Raw genomic sequence first — 14,561 nt, 5'->3', positions numbered from 1 at the left:
GTACACCAGCTGGAATAGTAAATCTTTCTGAAAGTGCATGATTCAGGGAAACTTAGAATGCTCTATCTGCAAGATAATTTTTGATAATATTAATAAGATACATGGGAAAATTATACCGATGCAGTTTAAACACCAGGCCATCGTGCCACACATTATCGAATGCCTTTTCAATATCCAACATTGCCATGGCAGTCGTTTTGGACACTGATTTGTTTTGCTGGATGACGTTGTTAACCCTTGTGAGTTGGTGGATGGTGGACCTTCCTTTCCGGAACCCAAACTGTTCTTCCAGAAATATATCCTGTTTATCTGCGAAAGCAAGAATTCGCCTTTGTATTGACTTTTCAAACAGCTTGGATAGGGCAGAGAGTAAGCTGATGGGCCGATAGCTCTTGGAAAAGGAAGGATCTTTCCCCGGTTTCAAAACTGGGATAACTTCGGCTAACTTCCACTTTGAAGGGAAGTAACCAAGCTCCCAGCACCTGTTAAAAATTTTAGCTAAGAAGACAAACGAGCGAATATTCAAATGTTTCAGCTCAATGTTGAATGTGTTGTCGAAACCGGGGGCCTTCATATTTTTGGATTTTTTCACAATAGCCATCAGCTCATTCGCAGTGACTCTACTTTCCTCAGGAACCAAGCTGTCTGATTGGTCAACCTCAGCTACTCTATCTGCAACGGCTCTTTCATGTGGACTGACAATGTTGAGTCCTAAATTGTGAGAACACACAAACTGCTGGCCTAGCGCATTTGCCTTCTCTACTGGTGTGATTAAAGATATTCCTTCAGCTGCGTCCTGGGGTGACATCAGAGGAGGAATAGGCTTCGGTTTTTTCTTAAGCACCTTCGTTAAGGACCTGAAGGGCTTTGAATGTGGGAGAATTTCTCGAAGCTTTTGCTGGAAGTTCCTGTTGCGAAGCTCAGATATCCTTTCCTGGATTATCCTAGTTAAGTTGTTATAAGAAGTCTTCCTATCTAGGATGCTAGTTTGTTGATACTGCCTCCGGTAGATATTTCGAAGTCGGATGAGTTTCTTGGTGACACTGTCAATTTGAAGAGAGGAACTTGGCATATGTTGTACTGGAACCGTTCCTGTGATTGAATTGTGGAAGGAAGATAGAGCCGCATCGATTTCCATCGGGGAATCAAGTGGCAAATCGATGTTAATAAATTGGTCGGCGATTTGTTGAAATTTAACCCAATCGGAGCGATAATAGTTCCTCCGAGGTTGAATAGGCACTGTTTCTGGTGAAGATCCCAACGTCAATATTACTGGAAAGTGGTCGGAAGAGAGCTCGTTGAAGACAACCGGAGAGCTGTCTATGGCGATGTTGCTGATAAATATATCCAAAATGGAATGAACTCCTGATCTGGAAAGTCGCGTTGGTTGATCCGGAGCGAGGATGTTGTACTGTCCAGCTTCGTAATCTTCGGCAAGTTCGAATTCCAATTTACTACAACTAACTCATTATATTGCATATTCGACGATGAATTTGCCTAAGGCGTTGATTTGATCTAACCGCGTTCTGCAGTTTCGTAGTTTCGTTGTCATTGTTTCAAAAATGACGATCAATTGTTCAGCAGAGAATAAATCACCAGAGTCATCCTTCGCTTGTGGTTAATTATTGCCCCATCCAGGAGGGATTTTTGAGGAAGATGATGATCTATTTTCGACCATGGATTGCCAGTCAGTTGAAGATATGTGTCAGACTATCTCGTCGTCCTTGCGCGAAAAAGGCAAGCAAAAGGAAAGAGTTTTTAAAGTTTGAGAAAACTTAATTTTTGATTTGTTTGTGGTTATATCACACTGTTCAAAATATTATCCTAAATTCCTGATCATATTTTTGATGAAATATTGAAAGAATTATGTTGCTGCCGTTAATACAAGTCGAGATATTCACGATTAAGTTCTACCCATTCTTCCATATGGCTAATTTTGAAAAGGCATCTCATATTAAAGTCAGTCGTATTCACGACAAAAGAAACACCATTAAGGGTCATACTTCCTTTGACACAATCTCGAAGGACTCGGACAGAAACATGAACATATCTGTTCTTGAGTGTATCGGGATTGGTTTAAAACGCGTTAACAAATTTTGGGAAAAACCGACAGAGCTCGCGATGCGCGATTACCCCGACACGGAAGACCGTTTTCTTCGCGACAACAAAGAAAACCGAAGGAGATCGCGACACGTATGTAAATAATCGTTGTAAGGATATATTGTAAATAGTAGTTTAGTTTATTAGTCCTTAGCCTCCTAGCACTTACGATAGCATGACTATCTAGTATCTAGTTTTAGGGTTAGTTTCATATAAAACTCACGGTTCTCCAAACACAGTTTTTTTTCGAATGGAATGTTTGCCAATCGCAGAAGAGTCAATCAGTTTACTGGCATACTCCCAGCCTTCTGTGGGGATACTTGTCCATCGATGCAAACTTGCATTTGCACGCAAAAGTTTCCTGCGTAAACAAAACACAAAATTAGTTTCCGTTTTTAAATAGATATCTGATTCATGTATCTAGCGCGCAAGTATCCCACGTAGCAACGGCATTAGCGTTCAACCGGATCGGAAACCGTTTCTCGTATGATTTCTAATAGTCCTACCCGGTGGTCTATTCCTTACGGAGCCAACAGCCCATAGAAACAAACGCCTTTTCTGATCGGTTTTTGACATCCTCCTACCCAGATCAATCCACAATATAGTCTACTGCAGGGGTTGATAAGTCGGGAGCGGTATACAGTCTTTTAGCTTCGTACTCACGCTAGCGGGTTGCCTAGACTGCAAAGTCTAACCTGAAAAAAAGAACAACTTTACACCTAATAAGGAACGAATAATGGTTTTACTCTCCTTATTCGGGCTCCAGTCAATCCATCAGTCGCCATTTGTTTTCGCGAATTCAACACTAATTCGATCGATATTTTTGCAATTCAGATCGATTTTTCCGTCGGAATAATCCCGTTAAGTTTTTCAATAGTATTGTTTATAGACTCTTGTATAGAAATTTAATATAATATAATAAATATACGAAACGATATTAAAAGAGATTCACAAAATCGAATCACCACAATATGACCTTTACAACGTTCATGATCGCGTTAATCTTTCGGGAGAATGCCCTGTTTCGCTCTGATGACTGGTCTGGCGGTGGGTTGATTTGACTGGGGTCGTTCGCAGAAACGAGATACGATCATGCGACTGGGGAAGTTCGGGATGATCAATGCAAATTCGGAACTGTTGCTATTACTCACTTCGTGAAAAATACGTCAGATCCGCTAACGAAGATGTACAAACCGCGGTTATTCTGAGGGTTCTCAAAGCCCAATAAATCACTTGGAACTTATCAGTGGAAGAGGCAAGAGTGGTTCGCGCCGTGTTGTGTTAAATTTGGTAAATTTAAATGTAACTTGAAATGCTCCATCAAAATGTAAATTTGTTCCTTCTTAAACAGAATATAAACTCCGTTAGAGTCCCTATCATTTAATTTGACGGTTCGCGTGTGTGTTGAAACCAAGAAATTAAGGTAAACTCACAAATGTAGACACTACCAAGGTGCACGTGCTTACGCGTTTTCTGTGCAATGGCAATTTCTTTCACAGGTTTGTGGCTACCGTCGAAGTACCCGACACATCACACCCGTACATAAGAGACCGCTCTTGACCCCACGATCTGTCTCAAGATTTGGTCCCGGCGATACACTGGGTCGGAAGAAGGCAGCATCCGTCAATCATGCGCCTTGGCAGGGTTAGTAGACAACCATCGTCGCAGTTATCGACGCGGTTAAGCTTTCTGGTAACGATCGGAAAACTCGGCGGCAGTATCCCGTCGTCGTAAGTCCACAAATCGGCGGGGGAGACCAGTGTCGCCCGTTCTGCTCGATCGAGGGAAACGCTCTCGCCGTAGCATCGCGTCGCATCGTCAGCATTATCATCGTCATCATCAGCAGCAGTAGGAGCCGCCGTCTCCCGCCAACACGTAAATCCTAGGTCGTGAGTACAATATATATTTGTTGTGAAGTCCATGCGCATGGGGTCACTATTGACGGCCTCACCCTACCGTCTAATTTGTATATCGATATGCATGTAATATATTAAGAAATTGCCAAGTGATTTTGCACAATGGAGATAAGAGGCACACGAGTGAGATGAACGATGAACACCGAAAGCACGCACCGCAGACAATTAATAAATCGCCAGTTAAGATAGATGAGGGAAAGGTGAAAGAATGAAAATAGCTAGCTAGCGCAGAATGGAGCGAACAGAGAACATGATCGGGAAAACAGATAAAGGCCAATAAATGATGGATTCTGTTAATTTGTAAAAACCGTTTTTTTGTGATTCAATGTAGTTCTCCAATTTTCAGATTGTAGTTTTTGTTGAATTTTGTTTTTACTGGGGAGGTTGACCCTGAAAATCAACCGGAACAACGCTCAAGTTTTCTGCAGATTGGTTAATCTGGCAAGTTGAACTTTGCCCGTGATGATATCAATCGTGTGAGAATTTCGTTTTCGGACTGAGATCGCATTGAACCTTTCGGGCGTGACGTAGTTTGTATGATACGCGCGACTCGGACGCGCTTTTGGAACCGGAACCTTCTCCCGAGAAGTCTCAAAAGGCCGGGCAGCCACACATCTGGCGAGTGGTCTCTCATCGAGAGTGGCGCATAAATCACACCGCTTACACCCCTCGGAAGCACGTTCAGGCGGTCCAGTTACATATCACAGGCCTATTGTATCATTGATCAATCCAGCGAATTAATGTTTTCTTCATTGGAAGATTATAATCGGTTGTGAACGTTGTGTAGGTGTAACCAACCATATCAGTATCGCACCCATGGACAACAGGTCAGCCTAGAAATAGATGACGGAAGTCAGCGGCATCCACCGAAATTCGAATTCAACTCATCATTCTCCAACACGAACGCCTCCATAAGAGATTCTTTTCAAAGCCATAATTATTTTATTATAAAGAACTATACTGGTTAATTCATAATATTTGTGTTTCAGAATGTTCAATGTAACTCATCTGTACTTTATTTCAGGTGCATCATTTCAAATTCTAGTAGTGAAAAAGGGAAATGCTTGCATAATTCATACAATTGATACTCGGAAGTGTTAAGGAACATGTTAGTTGTTTTCGTATTCACGACATCCAGTTATGTCTCTGACATTGCCCACCCGCCTTTTTTTTGTAAATTGGTAATATCAAAATGGAAACTTATGTATAGTAAAAATGTCAGTTATAAGAGAAATAAAATAGTTATATTAAATTAAATCTACCTTGTTGCTGTTGTCTCTGTTCCTCTGTCGTAAAGAACGACATAAAGCTCATCTTACGATTTACAATTGGCAGTCTTTTAGTATCGCTTTCTGCTATCTCAGTCGCTCTGCCGTCGTTGTGGTCATCACTGAACTTGGTGTGCCTGCCTGTACCTGACCCCAGATATAGTGCTATTGCTCTTGGCGGCGATCAAATGTGATGCTTACCGTGTAGCACCTCGCGATATATGTCGTCTCTTTCGATCCTACGCAGCGTACAAATTCTGGTACCTGGTGAATCAGGACTGGGTTTCTTTAGCACCTCTGTGCCTTTGCACCCCTTCGTCTTCGTATTTTTATGCGATGGCACCTCTGTGACTCGTCACTTCTATGCGCTCGCACCTCTGTGTCTCTACACCTCTGTGCGTATGAACGGGATGGCCCTCGTTGCTAGCTTTCCAGTCTGGAAACGCCCTGAATATTGCATTTGCGATTAGCACCAGCAGTTTTAACTACCTGGATCAGATAACTCACGAGCCAGTATAATCGAAACACAATTAAAATACTCTATGAATCTATGAATAATCCGCATAAAGAATAATCTCGTAAGCTGTGAACTATTTCGTTTTTTTTCGGTGGATTCAACTGAAAATACGTAAAGTAAAGGACACACAAAAATTCATGACATATTTTTACACAATAAATTAATTTATAGATGAATGCTTAAAGAAGATTACAGTGCAGCATTGAAATGTGAAAAAATAATCACGACTCATGTATTAACAAGTTGAAAACCCTGTTGAAGTATTTTCAAATGCAAACCCCTGTTTTAGTAAACCTAGTAGTGATGCTTTTCTCATATTATTGTAGGATTGAACAAATTTTAGTAGAATAGTGTAGTCCGTTTAAGTTAGGTATGAAACATTCAACTCATTTCACCCTGTAATTCCGGAACCGGAAATCAGACTGATTTTGAAATATTAGCATATGAGATTATAGGACTAGTCCAGCCATCTTTGAGAAAATATCCGATCCAGCATCCATAATCAAATGAGTTTTTTCAATTTTTTACCACTTAAAGTCTATTCGCACTATACCGGGACGGCCGATCCGGAGTTATACTGGTCGTTTTTTTCCTCATCGGTGAGGAATATCTGTGGAAATCAAATGGATTTTATGCCGGATCTGGTATTCCAATACATGCACACGCCGACAGTTCAGTCATCACTGATGAGGAAAAAAAACGTCCCGGATCGTCCCGGATGGTCCCGTCCCGGCCGTCCCGGAATAGTGTGAATAGACTTTTATTCAAATGCAGAGAACTAGGAACCGGTATAGTCGAGGTCGGTTGGTATGGACAGCCAATGACGCAACCTACAAATTGAAACAGTTCTGAGATAACAAATACTAGATGCAATAGTTTTCTTAAGTAAGATTTCTTCAAAACAACCCATCCCGTTCGTAGAAATGTCCTCGCAATTCAAACTTGTATCGAATATCACGTCTTTTTTATACTTATCTACACGGATACAAATCCCTTGCCGAAATCAAGAAAATCATGATCCCATAAAACTCCTATAATTTAAATGATTTTGCTCATAATATCATTAATAATAGGAATGATCTCATGAGAAAACACTTTTCATGATTTTCATAATTTTTTATGATCATGGTACCGGCAGTGGATTTTTATCCGTGTAGCTGGAACGTACACGCGATACTTCCGCATAAAAAAACTCGCGAAAACTTTTGAAGACAAAATGATAGGTTTCAATAATTATAGCCACAAACAGTACCGTGCAATACAAATGAATCCATTTAAAACTAATTATCACGGATATATTTAAATTAATTCACATCAATATATGAAATAACATCATGTGCTTTTTTTTACAGGATTGGTTCTCCCGGCAACAGCTCGTAGTGCTGGTGTTAATAATAAATATAGCCTTGGCGATCATGTTTTTCAAAATGCTTACATAACATCGGATGAGCCCATGTTTGCATTTCAGCACATTTCTGGATACAATTATAGTATGACATAACAGATGGAAATGAAGATGATATTGAAGCGAACATTATGGGATAACTAACCATTGCTGCGTATGCTAATGTAGTACTTAGACATTTCTATACACTAAATGATTAAGTGAGTTGTCATTGTTTCATCTATGAACTTAAAAAAAATCGAAAGCTATTATCGTTTCAAATAAAAAACCTGTTTTAATCCACCTAGTGGTGTAATGATACCTTTCTCATATCAATCATACTATCATATATAATACTGTGGTATTCTACAAACTAATTTTCTTCGATTCTTAAAAAAATAACCGAAATCAGAATCGACTTAGAAAACTTTTTACGGTTTTCGCTCTTTTTAGTGATGGTATAAAATTTTTAACACACTTCACCCTGTATTTCCGGATCCGGAAGTCGGAAATTACGTATGGGAAGTCAGGAGTTACGTATGGGAAGTCAGGACTTTTCATTTGAACCTAAGTTCGTGGAAATCGGGCACGCCATCTATGAGAAAAGTTAAAACAGATTTCGATTTTTTTGCACATATTACCCCATAACTCCGGAACCGGAAGTCGGATATAAATAATATTAAGGAATTTTGTATAGGACCACAAGACATTTGAATCTAAGTTTGTGAAAATCGGTTCAGCCATCTCCGAGAAAAGTTAATGCAATTGTTTTCACAATTTTTTGAACATTTTACCCCATAATTCCGGAACCGGAAGTAGGATCCAAATAATATTCAGGAATTTTGTATGGGAGTTAGTGTTAGAAAAGTTAGTGCTAAAACACGTTACATACACACATACGCACATACACACACACACACACATACACACACACACATACACACAGACATTTTGCATACTCGACGAACTGAATCGAATGGTATATGACACTCGGCCATCCGGACAAGAAAATTTGTTCATACGTAATCTAACAAAATCTACGAATCAAAACACCCTATAGTGCCGGAACTGGATGTTTTATCCACAACGAATTCAATGATTATTTATGAAAACGTTAGCCTTTTCATTCGAATATACAAGTCTGTGAAAATCGATTTGGACATCTAGCAGAAAAGTAAAGTAGATCCTTACTGCAGGTTTTGACCACTATTTCCAACATATTCGAAAGAATTGAAAATTGAAAAGAAATTTTCCTTCTTTGCTTCGTTGCTAAAATTTTTAACGCCTAACCCAATAGTTTCAGAACTGAAAGTCGGATCCAGATGAAAATCAGGAATTTTATTTGAGATTATAACACCTTCTACTTAAACCTAAGTTCATGAGAATCGAACAAACCATTTTAGAGAGAATAGTCTGAGTTTCAGGAGTATACAAACACTATTTTCGATGGTTCCGGAATCGCCCCTTTTCACTACTAAAATTTTCAACGATTTTTGACGTCGATTATCTCATTTCGGATTTGCATATTTCATTGAATGAAACTATCAAGATGCTGTACAGCATTTTTTAACATTTAGAAAGATCAAATTGTGGAATTCTCTACGATATTTAGCACAGTTCGGAGCATTTATCTCGAACGATTTTTGCACTGCGAAAAGTGCACGAAGCAAATCAAATTATTTTGGATTTTCACTAAACTGATGATTTCTACCTTCGATTTGCAAAGAAGTAATCTAAATAGTACTTTAGATAACATTTAGAGCCATTAGACCGGTTGATTTTATATAATGCTGTCCACTTTTCGATTCTTGTTTTCTTTCTCTTCAATGCAAACCATCAGCAGTTGATGCAATCGTTCTTGCTTGAATTGAAACTAGCTTTGCGTACAAACTGACACATCCGCTCGCAGTGCCAAATAATGCGAAACTGGTTTAATACGTCTTCTCGCCTTGACGACCGGAAGGTAAATGAGGACTACTACCTGAGCGTTTGAGGTTTTTAACCACGCAGAAGGTCCACACTCCGATGCCGCTGTTTGAAAGTGTCTACTCGCCCCGACGTCTGCTTTCATCCAACGCACAAGAAGAAATGATCGATTTTCGACCACGGTTCCCCTTTAATAACGTTCAGTTGAACTACCTGACTACCTCAAAATCGTCGTCTTTGCGCGAAAAACCCAAGTAGAAGTGAAGAGTGTTCCGCGTAGTTTTAAAATTTTCAGAAAACTTAATTTTTCAGTTATTTGTGGTTATCTCACACTGTTCAAAATATTATCCTAAATTCCTGATCATATTTTTGATTAAATAGTCAAAGAATTATGTTGCTGTCATTAATACAAGTCGAGATATTCACGATTAAGTTCTGCTTATTTTTCTATATGGCTAATTTTGAAAATGCACCCCATAGTAAAGTAAGCCGTATTCACGACAAAAACACATGAAATTGAAAATTTTCCACTTATTGTACTCTAGTTCCGACACCAAAGCACAGTGGTTTGAATTGACAAAAACGTGAACTTAATTCTCTAGCTGCTAAACCGTTGATCCGATATACATAGTTTCTTTGGAGAACTCATTCACAAAAATATATCTCGTGATTTGATCACAATAAAAATGTGCGAAGCTTACTACGATCAAAGTTCATTTCAACAACTTTTTTCCCTTTTTTTCAATAGTATAATATATTTTTAGGCACACTGCTTAAGCTCTAAGATGCCAAGGGTATTTTCTAATCTTAATTAACGACTAACTTAAAACTAGAATAGTATCACTAGATTATGTCGTCTCGAATTTTCGAAGATCAGCTGGCGTTCGGCAGTATTGAATATTGCATGACTTCCAGATGACGCTATCTATGGCCGCTTCCTTTCGGTTCGTGTGGGTCCGCGGGAAACACCCCCAGGCTACGAAGGCCCGGCGGGTGGCCCGCATGCTGGACATCGACTGGACCGTAGGACCGTAGGCGGTGATGGTGATGTTAGGAAGAGAATGAAAAAAAAGTCAATATTTACCGAAACCGAGGTAAAAAGAAGGTATGGAAACAAAATGTCTGAAAACTACAGAGATCTAATTAGTTGCCATCGAGATGGTGAAGAGACGGGGAAAGGGGGAACGAAAAGTTAGTGACGCGGAGATGCGCGTTGAATGTGTAATGGTTTGACATGAGCCGAGACCTCACACGAATGAAGTCACGACTCACGTTCATCCCCCTGAACCAAGGTTTCGTCGATACCCTAGGGATAATGGAATGCAGCCATCGTCCCAGTTCGCCATTGTTCCATGAAGTTTGCCAACTTTCGAGAGTTTTTATACGAGAGATACTGAAAAATTCATTGAAGCAGATTGGTCTTTCATAAATATCACCTTCTAATGCGCCCACCTTAGCCAATGAGTCTGCCTTTTCATTTCCCGGAATGGAACAATGCGAAGGAACCCAGACTAACGATATTAAATAAGACCGTTCAGTAAAGTTCGCAAGTGTTCCCGTATTTTCCCCAGGAAATATGGGGGATACTTTCCTGGCTTCATTGCCCGGAGAGCTTTTATTGAGCTTAGACTGTCCGTGACAATGAAGTAATGGTCTTTGGGCAAGGTTTCAATGATCTCGAGGGTGTACTGAATAGCAGCTAATTCTGCGACGTAAACTGAAGCCGGATCACTGAGTTTGTAAGAAGCGGTGATGTTTTGATTGAAGATGCCGAAGCCTGTGGACCTGTTGATGTTTGATCCGTCAGTGTAAAATACCTTTTCACAGTTGACTGTTCTGAATTTATTATAAATAATATTTGGGGCCACTTGAGGGCGCACGTGCTCCGGAATTCCACGAATTTCTTCTCTCATGGATGTGTCGAAAAACACAGTAGAATCAGAAGTATCCAAGAAATGAACACGGTTGGAAACAAACGAAGAAGGATTAATATTCAGTCGGTGTTGAACAGTCGTTCGCACCGCACGCGTATAGCTCTTGGCTCCTGGAATTTTTTTCTGGCTACCTAGAGTTTCATTGATTCAAGGCTTCAGTCTTTTTCAAGGCTACCTGAATCACTAACTAAGTGACTAAGTGATACAAAGAGTGATTTTAGAGTGACTAAGTGATACAAAGAGTGATATTAGAGTGACTAAGAAATTAATCAGCCTTTTTTAAGGCTAGCTAGGAGTCTAATCGAAGACTAATTTAGCCTAGTTAATTTAATTTAAAATTTCATTAATTTCAAAAATGCCTGCGTCCAACCGGAAAGGCATCAAGCCTAAGGCTGAAAATAATTCAATACGGAATAAATCACAATCCGTTATTCAACATTTTTCTAATAACATTCACGATCTTATAGAATCTGAATGTAAAAATAAAAGACAACGGACGGATTTCCCTTCCGTTGATCCTATGCCGTCTAACAATATTTACGAGATTCTTCCTGAATCCGATTGTAGCGACATAGAAGAAAATTCTTCAAAAATTCCCAAAATGGACGCTTGTCGTTCTGGGAAGAAACATCAATCTATGCCACCAGTGACGGTGATGATTTCCGACTTCAAAGCATTCCGTACTGAGCTTTCTACTTTTCTCCCGGAAGTAAAAGTCTCATTTCAAATCGGACGAAGAGGAGAATGTCGAGTCTTGGTGGATGGATTGGAAGATTACGAACGTCTTATTCGATATTTGTCCGAAAAACTTCATAAATTTTATTCATATGATATAAAATCAGACAGACCCTTCAAGGCTGTCTTGAAAGGATTATCAAATGATCAAAGTATTGATGAAATTAAAAATGAACTAAAAGAATTGCTTGGTTTTGCCCCTTCCCAAGTAATACTTATGAAAAAAAAAGAGCGAATGGTACTTCTAAACCACGCTCTGGAATTTCCCATGAACTTTACCTAATACACTTCAATCGAAGTGATGTAAACAATTTGAAAACTTTAGAAAAAGTACGTTTCATTTCCCACATTAAAATTCATTGGGAACATTATAAACGGCATAATCGTATTGCAAACTTAACGCAGTGTCGTCGTTGCCAAGGCTTCGGTCATGGAACCAAAAATTGTCATATGGATATACGGTGTTTGAATTGTGGTAAATCGCATTCGAAAGACGTTTGTCCAATGAATGAAACCACTGATAAATTTTCATGTTCAAATTGCAATGGAAATCATAAATCCAATTATTTGAAATGTCCTGTCAGGGAAAAAATTTTAAACGCTCGTTCGCTTAGACAACAAGTCAAATCAACGACCTTAAATTTACAGAACATACCTGAAAATTCTTCTAAGGCACCTGCCAATTCGTCTTCTAACGAAAACAAATTATTGACAGGTAGATCGACCTCGTCATCATCTTCTTCTAATGTCAGTTATGCTGGTATATTAGGTAGAAATCTATCTCCTATTTCTTCTAATGTAAATAACCAAAACACAGGACCGCCTTGCAGTTCTTCTTCTAACGAAAACAATTTATTAATAGGTAGACCGGCCAAATCATCTTCTTCTAATGGCAGTCTACCTACAAATATTCCTTCAATGCCATTCGCTTCTTTAAATGAAGTCGATTTAGGCGATATAACTGAAAATAAAATGATCTACCTACAAGATCAACTTTTTCAAATGATCATCCAAATGAATTCGACTTCATCACTTTTTGAAGCATTTCAAATCGGATGGAAATTTGCAAATAATATTATAATGAATTTAAAATTTAACAGTGATGTTAAATAATTATTTGAATATTTTAAATTGGAATGCTCGATCTTTGAAATCGAGTGAAGATGAATTTTATAATTTTCTCAAAGTTCACAAAATTCATATTGCCATTGTGACAGAAACTTTTCTTAAACCAAATGTAAAATTGAAAAGTAATCCACATTATGTGGTTCATCGATTTGACAGGTTTACTGGAATTGGTGGTGGAGTTGCCATTTTTGTCCAACGGCAAATTAAACATCGAATTTTACCTTCTTTCAATACTAAAGTTATTGAAAGCTTGGGAATCGAAGTTGAAACCATTCATGGAATTTATTTCATCGCTGGAGCATATTTGCCATTCCAATGCACCGGCGAACTATTAAATTTCTTTAAAGGCGATTTGCAAAAACTTACAAGATATCGATCGAAATTTTTCGTAATAGGGGACTTAAATGCTAAGCATGTCCAGTGGAATTGTAGGCAAAATAACAGTAATGGTAAAATACTGCATAATCAACTCTCAGCTGGTTACTTTACAGTTCTTCATCCCAGTAATCCTACTTGTTTCTCTTCCGTGAAAAACCCGTCTACAATTGATTCTAATTGGTTCTAACAGATCAAAGTCACATTTGTAGTGAACCGATTACTCATGCTGATTTTGACTCAGATCATCTTCCTGTAACATTCAGACTTTCCAACGAAGCTTTAATTAATCCAATTAGTTCTATTTTCAACTATCATAGAGCTAATTGGTTGGATTACAGATCTCACATTGAAAATCATGTGGATCATGAAACTATTTTAGAAAATTCTGCGGACATCGACACAGCAATTGATAATTTGAATCATTATATTATCGAAGCTAGAAATCTTTCAGTTCCCAAAGCTCAAACTAAATTAAATTCTCCTATCATCGATGACAATCTTCAACTGCTCATTCGGTTGAAGAATGTTCGTCGACGACAATATCAACGTTCTCGTGATCCTGCTATGAAAAACATAGTTAAGGATTTACAAAAAGAAATTAAACATAGATTTACTCTTTTGCGAAATGAAAATTTCGCTAAAGAAGTTGAACAAATTAAACCATATTCTAAACCTTTCTGGAAACTTTCTAAGGTTCTTAAGAAACCTCAGAAACCAATTCCTGCTCTCAAGGAAGGAAATCAAATACTTCTTACAAATGGTGAAAAAGCTCAAAAGCTAGCTCAGCAGTTCGAGAGTGTCCACAATTTTAATTTAAACGTTGTGAGTCCTATTGAAAATGAAGTCTCACTGAAGTATGATCATATTTCAACCCAAGTGTTATCACACGATGACATTATTGAGACGAATTTTGATGAAATTAAATCAATTATTAGGAAACTCAAAAACATGAAGGCTCCTGGTAATGATGGAATTTTTAATATTCTTATTAAAAATCTTCCCGATGTTGCCTTGAGACTCCTGGTTAAAATTTTCAACAAGTGTTTTTCATTATCTTACTTCCCAAAAAGATGGAAAAACGCTAAAGTAATTCCTATCCTAAAACCTGATAAAAACCCAGCAGAAACATCAAGTTATCGCCCAATTAGCTTACTTTCTTCTATCAGTAAACTTTTTGAAAAAATTATCTTGTTAAGAATGATGACTCATATAAATGAGAATTCAATTTTTTTACCAGAGCAGTTTGGATTTCGTCATGAACATTCAACTACTCAT

The 14,561-nt window shown here is 38.4% G+C and overlaps 1 protein-coding gene across 4 annotated transcripts in view; it reads left to right on the top strand.

The window, feature by feature from the left end:
• Nucleotides 1-7,488, top strand: part of LOC131432736 (uncharacterized) — a 127,922-nt gene extending 120,434 nt beyond the window's left edge. For all 4 annotated transcript variants that reach the window (XM_058599217.1, XM_058599218.1, XM_058599219.1 and 1 more), the window contains exon 4: nt 7,154-7,488. In XM_058599217.1, coding sequence (XP_058455200.1) covers nt 7,154-7,240 — 87 coding nt within the window. In that variant the 3' untranslated portion in view covers nt 7,241-7,488. The remainder of the gene's footprint in view (nt 1-7,153) is intronic.
• The last annotated feature ends 7,073 nt before the right edge of the window (nt 7,489-14,561 follow it).

The sequence above is a fragment of the Malaya genurostris genome, chromosome 2 (assembly GCF_030247185.1).
Source record: "Malaya genurostris strain Urasoe2022 chromosome 2, Malgen_1.1, whole genome shotgun sequence".
Taxonomy (NCBI): Eukaryota; Metazoa; Arthropoda; class Insecta; order Diptera; family Culicidae; genus Malaya; species Malaya genurostris.
The sequence above is the reverse complement of the archived record's forward strand: the minus strand, read 5'-3'. Positions and strand labels throughout refer to the sequence as shown.